At 36.9% G+C, this 14,944-nt stretch overlaps 1 protein-coding gene across 2 annotated transcripts; it reads right to left on the bottom strand.

Moving 5' to 3' along the window:
* Positions 1-9,438: 9,438 nt before the first annotated feature.
* Positions 9,439-14,334, bottom strand: LOC110885372 (disease resistance protein RPV1). Of its 2 annotated transcripts, none has more exons than XM_022133056.2 (7): positions 13,685-14,334; positions 12,357-13,458; positions 11,602-11,952; positions 10,743-11,489; positions 10,071-10,644; positions 9,942-9,997; positions 9,439-9,852 (listed from the first exon to the last, which is right to left on the bottom strand). In XM_022133056.2, exons 1-7 carry the CDS (start codon positions 14,188-14,190, stop codon positions 9,802-9,804), a joined length of 3,387 nt encoding a protein of 1,128 aa, XP_021988748.1. In that variant the 5' UTR covers positions 14,191-14,334; the 3' UTR covers positions 9,439-9,801. The 2 variants fall into 2 exon arrangements, with proteins under 2 accessions (XP_021988748.1, XP_021988749.1); XM_022133057.2 differs by having other exon boundaries at positions 9,937-9,997.
* Positions 14,335-14,944: the final 610 nt, after the last annotated feature.

Consider the following 14,944-nt stretch of genomic DNA (forward strand, 5'->3'; position numbering starts at 1 on the left):
TTCTTGGGACACATTGTCAACGAACAAGGTATTCATGTAGATCCCTCCAAGATCAGTGCGATCAAGGATTGGGATACGCCTACTACCCCTACTGAAGTTCGTTCTTTTCTTGGTCTGGCGGGTTATTACCGCCGCTTCATTGAAAACTTCTCAAAGATTGCAGTTCCGCTAACTGCTCTAACTCAGAAGAATAAGCCTTTTGACTGGGGAGTCAAACAAGAGGAAGCGTTTCTAACTTTGAAACAAAAGCTTTGCGACGCGCCTGTCCTAACATTGCCTGAGGGCAATGATGATTTCTTCGTTTATTGCGACGCATCTAAATTATGTCTTGGCTGCGTCCTGATGCAAAGAAACAAAGTCATAGCATACGCATCAAGGCAGTTGAAGATACATGAGAAAAACTACACCACTCATGATCTTGAGTTGGGTGCAGTTGTCTTCGCTCTCAAAATCTGGCGACACTATTTGTACGGTACAAAATGTGTGGTTTTCACAGACCACAAAAGTCTTCAGCATATCTTCAATCAGAAAGAGCTCAACATGAGGCAACGACGTTGGGTTGAACATCTAAACGACTATGACTGCGAGATTCGCTACCATCCTGGTAAGGCGAATGTCGTAGCCGATGCCTTGAGTCGTAAGGAACGTACTAAGCTTCATTGTGTACGTGTTCAATCTGTTATTCTAGCTCAAACCGATATCCAAGCCCGTATTTCTCAGGCTCAACAAGCTTGTGTTTCACAAGGTTTGATGGATAAGGAATTTCCTTATCACATAACTCCTGCTCTAGAACTGAAGGACAATGGATCATATTATTTCATGGACCGCTTGTGGGTCCCAAGCCAAGATAATCTTCGTACCTTGCTTATGGATGAAGCCCATAAGTCTCGTTATTCTATTCATCCTGGCTCAGATAAGATGTATAAGGATCTTCATATTCAGTATTGGTGGCCTGGTATGAAGAAAGACATTGCCTTATACGTATCCAAATGCCTTACTTGTCTTAAGGTTAAGGCTGAACATCAGCATCCTTCTGGTTTATTGGAGCAACCAGAGATCCCAGTTTGGAAATGGGAAAACATTACTATGGATCTCATTACTAAACTCCCGCACACAAAGAAAGGTCACGATGCCATCTGGGTAGTCGTGGATCGTCTTACCAAGTCAGCGCATTTCTTGCCAATCCGTGAGGATTTTTCGGCTGACAAACTCGCTCAAATCTATGTAGATGAAATTGTAGCTCGACATGGTGTTCATTTGAACATCATTTCTGATAGAGATGCTCGTTTCACTTCTCATTTTTGGAGAACCATGCAATCTGCTATGGGGTCCCAACTTAATCTAAGCACAGCTTATCATCCGCAAACGGATGGTCAATCTGAAAGAACAATCCAGACACTGGAGGATATGCTTAGAGCTTGTGTGATCGATTTTGGTGGTAGTTGGGATTCACATCTTCCGTTGATTGAATTCTCCTACAACAACAGTTATCACTCCAGCATCAACATGGCTCCTTTCGAGGCTCTCTATGGTCGAAAATGTCGTTCACCAGTCTGCTGGAATGAGATTGGCGAGGCTCAACTTACTGGACCTGCCCTCATTTTAGAGACAACAGATAAGGTTAAGAAAGTTCATGATAACCTTCAGACAGCTAGAAGCCGTCAAAAGAGTTACGCGGACCTAAAACGCAAGCCCTTGGATTTTCAAGTCGGTGATCGTTTATTACTTAAGGTCTCACCTTGGAAAGGTGTGATCAGATTTGGAAAGAAAGGAAAACTTGCACCTAGATACGTTGGACCATTCGAGATCGTCGAAAGAATCGGTAAGGTAGCCTACAGACTTGAGTTACCTCCTGAACTTGGAAATGTTCATCCAACCTTTCACGTGTCCAATCTCAAGAGGTGTTTAGCTGATGAGAACCTCCACATACCGCTTGACGAAATTCGTGTTGATAAAACACTGAAATTTGTTGAGAAACCGGTGGAAATCATGGAACATGAAGTCAAGTGGCTTAAACACAAGCGCATTCCTTTGGTCAAGATTCGTTGGGAATCTAAGCGTGGACCCGAGTTTACTTGGGAACGCGAAGATCAAATGCAGGCAAAATATCCACATCTTTTTCCACGAGTTTCCTCTAAATAAATTTCGGCACGAAATTTCCACAAGTAGGGGAGACTGTAACATTTGTGCTTGTAATCATTGTGAACAGTTCAGTTATCAATAAAACAATGTTATTTGATCCCAATGTTTGTTTGGTTGTGTTTTACATTTTTCATGTTTTGACTTTTGATCAATTTCAAACTCTACATCGCTTTCTGGAGAATTATACGCAAACTGGTGCGTAAACGTACTCAGTTTATTTCGACAAATACTCCGGAACATCAACATATACTTAACATACCTTAAATAACCTTTACATAACTTAGAAATAAGTTTTGAAGGCTTTGGTATGGCAAAAACAAGTTAATTCGCTTACAGGGACTAAACTTGACAAACTGTGAAAGTATGCCAATTTGAACTGTAACGAACATTCCGGAACATGTCCATAAGTTAAACATACCATAAATATCCTTTACATAGCTTAGAAATAGGCTTTGAGGGGTTTGGTATGCTAAAACAAACTTTTAGGTCATTCAGGGACTAAAAGTGTCAAAAAGTGCACAAGTTTGCACTTTCGCGCATAACTTACGTTCTGAATACATCCGGACATCCAAAAATTTATGTAAGCATTATAATATTATGCCTTAGTGTTTGGCATGAGAAAAAATCCATTCGTCGCGTCATTTGGATCATTTTTCGCGCTTATGCGCATTCCGTCGTAATTAACCGAACATTGCGATCGTACGGCCAAACAAGCCAACATCCGAAACATTTTTGAGCATGTTTCATGTCCACAATGTTTAGGCATCATTTTAGGGCCTTAAAGTTAGCTTTACGGGCCTTAGAAGTGCCGGAAATGGCTTAAATACGCAACAGGGACCAAAACTGCCATTTTTGAAAGTATATGCAGATCAGACAGGCCCAGGCGGCCCGCCTGAGTTTCTGCATATCCTGATGCGGGCCGCATGGCACTTCCAGTAACCAAATTTTTGTTTTTTCTTGCAATTTGGCCTTTCAAACACACCAAGGGGCAATGCCCTTTCACCCAATGAAGAGCCAAGGGCCATTTTCAGTAACCACAACATTTTGACAAGTGGACGCTCAAGATCGTGGCACGATATTCAAGAAACAATCCTAACGGCTCTACTTTTCCTATAAATACCCCCCCTTTGATGTAAAACCCACACAATCTGATCAAAATGCTCTAAGTTGATGCCATTGCTTCATACCTGAGCTCTTTGATCTAGATTAGCATTCGGGGACCCTCCGTAAGTATTCTTTCGTTCTTTTATTCGCTTTTCGAGTCCGAAAGTCAACGTTTTGTTGACTTTCTGCATTGACCAGCCTATGGTCAACACGAAGTTCATTAGAACTTCATAACGTGAGCGTGATCACGATGGTTATAGTCCGTAGTGACTATACCTACTGATTACCACGTTATCTAGACTCAGTGACGAGTCGTAGTTTCGGCCAAAATGCGCATTCTTGCGTATTTTGTAACCAAACTACTCGTGAGCATCAAAGCCGTTTGTTTTGATGCCAAACCTGTTTTCTAAACTTAGTTAAGCATGTTCTAACATGCTTAGCTTGTCACTTTTAGTTTAGTGCTTATATAGGGTCGTAAGGTAAGCGATCTAAACCATCGCTTATACTTTCGAACCCGACCCATTTGGTCGATTATTAGGATCCGACCAAACACATTAGGTGACCATAGCTATAACCTTCCGAGGTTATGCCTTGTGGTCACGATGTTAGGCGTTCCAAACGCGTTCTACGCGAACGACGCGTTAAGGTAGCATAAGCTACCTAAACGGGTCGTAATGGGTCGCAAGCACTTAGGTTAGGTTTCATTTTAGTATGTAGGCTTTGTTAAACCATATTACACGAGTCTCCATACTCGTTTGGTTTACGAACCCGCATACTATCCGATCCTTCCAATTTGGTCCGGTATATTAACATAGCTACCTATTAGGTGCCGTTTGATATCCCGTGATCTTTAGCATTATCTGGTTATTATACAAGAACTCCAAAGCAATCTCAGGTGAGTACATAGAACCCCATCTTTTACATGTTTTCGAGGAGTCAATGTGAGTACATTGAACCCCTCTTTTACTGTTTTCTAAACTGTTTTGGGGTGAAACACATGTGCCTATCTGTTACATTCATGCTTTCCATGTTTTCACATCATATGCCTGCTATGTTGTTAGTACATTATAGTACACGATTTCATTACATTTCATGCTATGTATGCCCATTGTGTGCGTACTTAGTACATTGATTTACATTACATTCCTGTTGCATATGTTTACTCAGCATATGGACACATTGATTTACATGAACATTTCTGTTGCATATGTTTACTCAGCATATGGACACATTGATTTACATGAACATTTCTGTTGCATATGTTTACTCAGCATATGGACACATTGATTTACATGAACATTTCTGTTGCATATGTTTACTCAGCATATGGACACATTGATTTACATGAATATTTCTGCTGCATATGTTTACTCAGCATATGGGCACATTGATTTACCTGAACATTTCTGCTTCGTATGTTTACTTAGCATACTTAGTAAAATTGTTTACATCACATGCCTTCATTTTGTTATGACATTTGGTTTGTTTAACATGGAACAATACATTCATTAACATTAGCTACGCCGTTCGTTAGTAGGTAGTGGTACCATAGGAATTGACAACTCCCGTTCCTGAAATCCTGGGTTTGATAGGATTGTAAGGAATGACCGAATTTGATATACATAACTTAGATAAACCTTTAATTTGTTTAAGGGTTTATCGCCACAGTCTCAAGGCTTGGATGTATGCATATTTCACAGTACCGCATAAATGTTAATATCAAAAGAGCATGCATTTTTCCACAGAACATAACGTTGATTTAAACCACGTTTTACTTCAACGACTTGTTTTGTGCATTTTACATATGGTTTAAGTTGATACATTTCGCTTACCGTACATGATACATTTTGGGATACACATTACATTATTTACATTGAACATAAACACGTTGACATTGACATACACATTTGGTGGTTTACATTGAACATAGACATTTGACATGATTTACACAATAACACTTGACAATTTGAGTTATACAAGAACAATCTTACATGGTGGATGGTTTGGGTAAATGGTTTGAGTAACGTGGAGTATGTAATATGATGCAAACATGGTGGATACGCCGCTGGTACTTCCTATATATAAATGTTTGTATAATATTACATATCTTAGCGTTATCTAAATCATTTCAGTTTAGACATATAACATTTTATACAAATAACATACTTTTCATAAAACATTGTCTTACAAAACAACTTATCTTATTCAACTCATTTTACTAGGTTATTCTTTTAACCTTACGTTTATCTATACATATCATCTGATATTATCGCTTTTCAAATGGTTTACAAAGCGAGACAAATTACAAGGTTCATGACTGACTGTTATTAAACATTTCTTTAAAACTCAAGTCATGAATTCCACTTTCACAAAACCTATGTATCTCACAGGCATTTTTATGCTGTTCCACATGTGTTTTCAGGAGCTGTTCCATAAGATGTTGATCACGATACTTGGGCGAACCTGTGCCTTAGAGACTAAAAAAATGAAGATAGAACTAGTATAACTATGTTTTGAATTCTGTACTTCTTTTTAAGACAATGTAACACCCGTGTTTGATAAATAAAATGTGACTTTAATTTCCATGGTTGTATAACAATTAATTCTGTCCACAACACTCCCCGACGTTTTCCGCCGCGGTTGCATGTTATACGCGGTCGGGGTGTGACACTTATTTTACGTAAAGGGTCCAAAATAAGTGTTCATTAACTGAAGTGTTTAAATTGGTACTATTTTGTTGGCATTCCATTATTGTTATGCAACTTGTGGTAATTTTTAGCACCCTGAATGTGTAGGAAAGTTGCTCCAGGGGAATCATAAAGTAGAAAAAGTAGGTCTAAAAGAAAAGTTTGTTGTGCATATGTTCAGCGCACTGTTCCGTCTTTCATTTTACATGACAGGTTCGAATGGCTGCTACCTTGGCTTCAGATTGTGTTGTACCTTTGTTTGAATTAACAAGTTATAAAATCTTGCTTCCTCTCATGGAAAATTTGTAGGAGATCAACGTCACCACCAACCAGGCCTCTTCTTTTGTCACCCTTGTTTTTACAGGCTGTGAAGAAAGGCAACACCAGTTTTGTTGGTCAAAATCCGTCTACAGGAAGTGAAACCACATCTGCTTAGCTAGAGGCATGAGACCTATCTATTCTCATTGCTATGAAAGGGCATGTTGGTCGGTATATTATTCTGTAGGATGATACACATATTTTTTTTTTGTTAAGGATCAAATTAAAGATGAAATCAAAGGTGTCTTGGATCTTGCCATATTATTACGTTTAAGTACCCGGCCACCGGGCGGGTATTAAACTAGTTTAATGTAGTTTGTTATGCATTCAACAAAGAATTTTAATTTGGCGCTTTTATTTCCGAATTGAATGTGTATTGTTGATTTGAAAATGTTCGATTGGTGTATATAAGCTTGATTTGTACAGGTTTGGTCACTTGGTGTATATAAGCTTGATGTGCATTTCTAAAAGTATTTTTATTATAATTTTTTTTCAGCAGATACTTATAAGACGGTGTTAAAAAATATTTGTTTTAATAAATATGTGAAAATGTTGTGATATTAAAAGACGGTGTTCATCAAACTTAGGCCGGTGTTCAAATTGAACACCGTCTAATAATACTTGATTTTAAACCAGTGTGCTTAAAGACGGTGTTGAAAACACCGTCTTAAAACCCATATCACCCCGTCTAATGCTCTGTTTTGTAATAGTGTAAAATCACATTCTAGGGTATTAACTTTTCATTTTGTAACGTTTGGAGGTATTAACGTTATTTGTAGGTTTAAAATCACATTCTATTAGTAACTAAGTATGTTAGTTTGTGCAAACAATAGGGACTAACTATGTTAATACCCTAGAAGTTAATACCTCCAAACGTTACAAAATGAAAAGTTAATACCCTAGAAGGTGATTTTAAACTATTAGTACCTAAATATGTTATTTTTTGCAAACCACAGGGACTAACTATGTAATTAACTCTTAATTATATTTAAACGTTTTGTTTAGTTTGGTATCAAATAAATTTGACTAAACTTAAAATAAAAGTAACTAATATTATTTATCATTTATACATTTACGGAGTTTTAAATAAAGGGTTAAATTTATTGAGACTTCGTTAACAAATTTTGCAACAACAGAATAATCTATTTTTATCACGAAACCATATTTTGTATTAATATATCAAATATTTTTATTTTCACTATACAGAATTACATTTACCCGACCCATGTAACATATGAGGTTTTTTAAGATATAACTTTTTATTATTTGATATATAAAATTAGATTTATTCAATTCGTAAAATACACGGGTTTTTTTAAGGATATATATTTTTAATTATTCAGTACAGAAAATTACATTTATTCAAACCGTGTAATACGCATATTTTTAAAGATGTAATTTTTTATTGTTTGGTATATAAAATTACATTTATTCAACTCGTGTAATAAATGAGGTTTTTTAAAGATGTATTATTTTATTATTTGGTAAACAATATTACATTTATTCAACCCGTGTAATACACGTGGTTTTAAAGATATAACCTTTTTATTTGGTATATAAAATTACATTTATTCAACCCATACAATATGATTTTTATAGATATAACTTTTTATTATTTAATATATAAAATTATATTTATTCAACTCGTACAATAAATGACGTTTTTAAAGATATATTGTTTAATTATTTAGTATATAAAATTTATTTATTCAACCCCGTGTAATACACGGGGTTATAACCTAGTAATTTGATATAATAAACGGTAACTACATGGCGCCAAGGAGATTATCATATCCTTATGAGTTTTCTTGATCTAAGCTTTTTTTTTTTTATGGATTTGATTCATTGGTATTTTTATTATTCTTTATCTTTTATATAGGTTATAGACAATTTTAGGACGAGTTTGTAGGACATGTTGGAACTCTGTTAGGTGGAATTTGTTTTTTAATAGGTAAAATGTCTACAGTAGTCAGCTGGCCACATTTGCAGACATCTGTAAAGAAGAGGTGGACCAAACTTTTGCAGTCTGTAAGAAGAAGGTTGTTTGTTTTTTAACGTATGTAGACTTCTAAAATAAACTGGTGGTGGAGTAAGGACGGTGGTGGTGGTGGTGGACGGTGGTGGTGGATGGTGATGGGTGGTGGTGGGCAGTGGCGGAACTAGCCCAAAAAATTAGGGGAATCCTAATATTGTTTTAGGATCAGGGGTATCCTTTATATAACGGAAACGGAGTTGAGAGGTATTTTTACACTACGCAAATGCAGTTAAGGGGTATTTTTACATTACGGAGACGGGGTTGAGGGGTAGCCCGTGCTACCCCTAGTAAGCTTCTAAGTCCGCCTCTGGTGGTGGGCGGTGATGGGTGGTGTACGTGGACGGTGGGTGGTGGTGGTGGGTGGTGGACGTGGACATGGACGGTGGGTGGTGGACGTAGACAGAGGTAGGTGGTGGACGGTGGTGGTTGGTGGTGGTGTTTAACCCTCTGCAGACCTTAGAAAATCTTAAAATTGGATGGGCCAAGTCTGTACCAAGAAGAGCTCGCGCAGACGTTTTAAAATGAAACGTGTTTGGAAAAACAAACAGTCTGCAGATGGCAATGTCTGCACGGCGCAGACAGAAAAGCTGCGCATATCTTTTTTTAGAAAAACAAACACCACCTTAGTTTATCGATTTTGCCTGATTATGATTTATGTGTGGAGAAGCTTCACAAACTAGGCTAGCTGATGTACAACATCCTTCTGTATGCTATCAAAAAGTTCATAGAGAGGATGCTTGCAGTAGTGGGTCGGATTCACTCAACCCAAGAAAAAGGATGGACAAGTGAGTTCACTTTTTTTGGAATGGATTATGGATTTTTTTTTATTTGGACGTGACGACGTGTTGAGTGTTCCTATTTTTCTAAAAGTTTTGAATTGCTAAATGAGTTAAAGAAATCTTGAAGAGTGACATTTTTAACCTCACTAAGAACATAGAAAAGACTATTTGTGTGTATATGAACAACCAATTAATGTTTTAAGGATTTTAAGGACATCCAACAAAGTACAAAACTTTATTGGATGATTGACATCACATAGATAAACTACACCGATGTTACGAATAAAAAACTAACAAAACGAACTACACTATATCAGGAGAGAATAGATAAACTAATAGAAAACTAATAGGTTGTTGCCTTCGCCGCATCACATGAAGGAATCACAAAAAGTGAGTAACCGAGAAATAATTAGTTTTACATGTAAAAAACTCATAAAAATCATTTTTATATTTTTCAAAGTTTTTGCATAATAAACACATGTAGAAGCCGTTTAATAAAAAAAATTAGTTTTTGTAATTTTTTTAAAACTTTTTATTTTTATGAAAACGGTCTTTACACTTGTATAGCAAAATCTCCAAATAAAAGATCCAAGAACTTCAAGAAATTTGAGTTCACACCAACTTGTAGAGGACAAGCACCAATGCCATTAGATCTCTAGGCCATGGGCCTTAATAATATGAATGTACTTGCTGAGACAAAGCTATCACTCATGTGAATTGAAGGTGAAACACATGGCTATGGAGGTTGATGTTGGTGTCTTAGTTCTTCAAACGATATATTGGAGGGCTGCATTTCCACAACAACACAAGGTAAAATAAACATCTATGCATAAACCAAGATTTATGGAAAGGAACTGTAACAAAAACATACCCTACCGCAATCCTTCTGGACCTCCACTCTGCCCTCAGGCCCCACCAATCCACAATCAAATCTAAAATTATAACAACAAACATTTTCATATAGAGAAACCTATTTAAAAATGGTTACAGATTTTAGGAGCTTACCAGAAATACCACCAATATTAGGAACGTCCATTGCGCCACCAACCTTAAAGCAATATGTTTTCCCACAATGAACATAATCTGATACCTCTACTAGCATCCTGTCAGACCATGAAATGTGATTGAACATGCAACGGCTGTCACCCATTTCTTCTAGATTATCCTCCCCAACTTCATTATCATCGTACACAAAGTTCACACAACACTCTACTAAAGCAGCTCCAGTCACAGAGCTGCGTATAACAAATTCATCCCCATCATCCAGGAGATTGCCGGTCCGCCAAAGGCTTGACCAAACATAATTAAACTCACCCGGCTTCTTAGGTCTTATGTTTATTGTAGGAGTGTATTTCCATATCAAGGCCTTGGTCTTATTATTAACTTCAATTCCATAAATTGTTGGATCTCCATATTTATTAGTAGAGAGTATGAAGCTTATGTTCAGACCACTTATTCTTGAACCATTAGGATGCGAAGGAACCCTAAATGATATGTCTGGTCCAATTTCCTTATGTTTAAAACATGGAAGTGTTTTTCCTAAAACGTAGGTACTAAATATACCAAACTCATATAATACCTGTATGTAGCACAAACCATTTGTTAGTTTAATTTTCTTAACATTACATGTGAAAGAAAAACACAGACAACAAAGAGTAAGAGACTTAGAAAGAGGACCTTGACGGAGTCCTCTTCTGTATATGTCTTTTGATTATCAAATCTATTTTCTGAATTCGATTCTAATCCAAGATATCTTATAATTTTCCTGTCAACGTTTTGGATTGATTCAAGCTTAAAACAACCCTCCACTGCACACAGTTTTTGGCACTCATCAGCGAATAAGAAGGCTAAGGGATTTGGTGTTGGTTGCACTATTTCCAAGGACTTGTTCTCAGAGACACTTAGCTCTGTTACGGATTTTGGGACATCTAGAACATTCTGAAGATGTGAACATTTTCTAGCTCTGAGAACTTTAAGACTTGGTAAACGTTTGACACATCCTGGTAAGGAAGTTATATGATTGTTGCTTATATCTAAGCACTTCAATGAGAAGAGGTTACTCCAGTCCTCTGGGAAAGACTTATCGAAGAGGTTGCATTGTGAGACGTCAAGATCTACTAAAAGAGAAGAGAGTGAACATGAATCCATGCATTGAACTTCTCCAAGACCTCCAAGGTTTGAGCAACCATGCATATTAAGTGATACCAAAGATCTTGGTAAGCATGGAATATTTTTTAAACTTCTGCAACCACTTATATCTAACAAGACCAGTTTTTCAAGGTTCCCTATGGATTCACAAACCTGAATCAAACTTAAGCATCCTTCAAGGAGCAAACTCTCCAATCTAGGGAGTCCATCAAAATCAGGGGTTTTAATAAGCTCCATAGAATAACTGAGATTAAGGATTTTTAGCTGCCCAACCACCTGTGACATGATAAACGAGATATAAAAACAACTTTAATGTTGACCCATGTGCCAAAATAAAATTCATAATTAGTAATTAACTGGAAATTAGCAAGATGACACTAAAATATACCTTGAACCCATCCCATACTTCTTTTAATTTGCTATAACGCATGTCAAGAACTACCAAGTTCTCCAAAGGTACTTCGCTTGGTATGCATTTTAAAGAAAATCCATGCCAGCGTAGCAATCGTAACTTTTTGGGCAATTTCTTGTAGCTCCCAGAGAAAGTTGCATAGTCAAGTTGAAGTAGCACTAGGTTCTTCATCTTTTCAATTGCTCCAACCTTGAAGTTTTCTTTGCTACCACCACTAAAATCTTCGTAACTACGCTTTCTTCCATTGTCCATCTTTACGATTAAAGTTGAATTAATTCGCTTGATCCTTTGCATATCAAGAGCAAGCCCCTCTACCTTCTTTGTACCCTAATTAAGAAATATAAAAAGGGATGAGCATCAAGGTCCATGATCGCCGACTTTCCTAGTTGCCGGCACGGTCTTGTTGCTGGAGAAACAGGTTGTATTGTTGGAATGAGATGTGCGTATGAAGATTGAAGAAGAAGGATTTTGGTTTTAATTTTGTTTATCATTCTTTTTTATTTTGTATTCTTTGTTTTAAAGGGTAGAAAAGTAATTATATAATTCACATAAAAAAAATTAAAATAAAAAATTGATGACCGGGTAACCTGACAATTACACAAGTTCGGAACAACATATCAAACTTTTGTGATTTTAAAGAGACAAAAAAAGATTGAGTGACTTTATCGAAACAGTTGGGAAACTTGGTTACTATTCTACAAAGATATCAAAATTGGATATTCATTACTTACTCCATTTTCTTTCAATACATTAAACGAATCTTGATGATTCCACAATCTACTTCGTTTCCCTGGATCTTTTGGTGATTCTTGGTGAACAACTTCCCGACCCATCTCCTTGATTAAATTATGCATCATCACCCTCCCATTTTCAATGTAGAGCAGACACCTATCCATTAAATTTTGGATCCCAACTATAGGGTACAGCTCGCATTCGGCTAACAATTTCACAATGAATTCTTTATTCTCACCCACAAAAAAACAAGCAATATGTAAGAATAAATCTTTATCGTTGGTATCTTCAAGAGTGTCATAGCTCAGTTTTAGAAGTTTTTGGATCTCGGGATTGGGAACTACTTCAAGTTTGCGAATTGCATCTTCCCACACATCGATGGTCTTTCCATTTAGAGAAGAGCCCAATACTTTAAGAGCCAAAGGATGACCTCCACAGTGACGAACTACAAGATTTGATTGGACAATGTACGGTTCAATGGGGTGATCCCTAGGAAAGGCGTACAAACTAAAGAGTCTATATGCATCAAAAGGATCTAATTCTTTAACAGCATGGACCTTCGGATTTACATCAAAAGAAGTTGACAACCATTTATGCCTAGTTGTAATGATCACTTTACTTCCATAATGAAACTGTTGTGGCCCTAGTAGTGCTGTTAATTGTTGCCTTGTTGATATATCATCTAGGACGAGAAGTACTTTTTTATTACATAAGGCATTTGTAACCTTAACAATTCCCTCATCAATATTCCATATAACTTCTTCCTTGTTGCTCCTTAATAGCGTGGAGAGAAGCTGGCTTTGCAAACGCAGCAATCCATTGTGTTGGTTTGATGTCTCTTGGATGTCTGCGAGAAAGCAACTGCCATCATACTCATGGGAGTTTGAGTTATAGATGCATTTGGATATTGTTGTTTTCCCAATGCCTCCCATCCCATGAATACAAAGGATAACTGCATTAGGTGATGGATCTTGTAACCATGATTCGATCTCAGCAACATTGTTCTCCATTCCAACTAGTTTGTCCTCAACGTACAAGAGCTTGTAGTTAAGTTTCTTTTTTATGACATTGATAATCTTACCTATGAATTTAGCCTCGTGTCTGCAAAGATCAAGTTCAACAGTTGGTGTCTTATTAAAGTTGCTTTGTGTATCAACTATAATTCTTGTTATTTTATCTAGAAAAAGGGGTTAAGTTATTTTTCAAAACAGTAGTATGCTTTAATCTTTTCCATGGATGAAAAGGATAATTTCCGAAATTCTCTTATTCTTGCTGGATCATGATGAAAAAAAAAAAACTAAAATAATTAATTTATTAGCAAGCATACCCCTTAGCAGTTAATACCATTCCTGTCAAGCTTCCAGCCTTTCTAAGAGAAACTCTCCACGCCTTGACCTTCTCCAGCCATTCAATTTTCTTCTGGGGATCTGTTTCTGCCTCAATCATATCATCATACCCACTAAATGCTTCTTCAAAGCTTCCTGTTTGATTCCGGACATCAGATGGCTCCACATTGTAGAAAACAGGAACAACTTCATGCTTCGAGGAAAGCCTCTCCTTTTCTTGGATGATCGTTAAGACCTCATCAAGACACCACTTGGAAGATGCATAATCTCTTGAGAAGACGATGACCGAAATTGCCGACTCACGGATAGCTTTTTTCAGCTCTGGCTCTAGCAGTTTTCCTCGATCCATTGCGTCATCGTCCCTAAAAGTACGGATTCCTGCTTGCATTAGGGCTGTATAGAGGTGATCAGTAAAGGTATACCGGGTATCCTCACCTCGAAAACTTAAAAACACATCATAACTGAAAGAAGGATGACTAGTAGTCATGGATGTATATGGAGAAGAAGCAGCTATTATCTCATGGGATCAAAGGCCAAAGTTATTATAAAGAGGTTCTGTAAAGAGACTCTAGAGGGGAGAATGGAAGTTCTGTAGGATAAGATATTACTATCGAAAGAACTAATCGTGTCCACTCATTGGTCGTATGTTAATTTAATTAAATGAAATTTTAAATAGTTAAAACAAAACAAAAATATATCAAAATTCACATGGCGGGCCACGCCACCCGAAACCACGCCACCCCGCACCACACTCTTTCTTTAGAAGAATTACCTTATGGACTTTATACCCGTCACATGTCGAATAATGCCCCCATCCCAAGCCCACCACACCCGCAGTCTAAATAAATAGAGGTAAACAAAATACAAAATAAATAAAAGTTTATTGACTTGATAAATCACATTTTAGTTACTGTAAGACTTTTTCCTTTACCAACTATGATTCGAAGGTCCATATAAACTATGACCATATAATTTTAAAGGTCTATTTTACAAAACACCCCCGGTAACAACATTATTCATTTTCTATGAAATGAACAATGAGATAGGGATATATATATAGGCTAATTATAATGAGAAAACCCAGTCCAGTTGACTAAACCCTAAAAACTCTAATATGTGGCTAGGATTGATCCACGTTTAATTTGTTATTTAAAAGAAGCAAGGGCATGATAGTAATTTTATATGTTTCATTTTTGACATCTATTGATGGGGATGGTGATGTCTGCCCATGCAGACTTCCT

The sequence above is a fragment of the Helianthus annuus genome, chromosome 10 (assembly GCF_002127325.2).
Source record: "Helianthus annuus cultivar XRQ/B chromosome 10, HanXRQr2.0-SUNRISE, whole genome shotgun sequence".
Taxonomy (NCBI): Eukaryota; Viridiplantae; Streptophyta; class Magnoliopsida; order Asterales; family Asteraceae; genus Helianthus; species Helianthus annuus.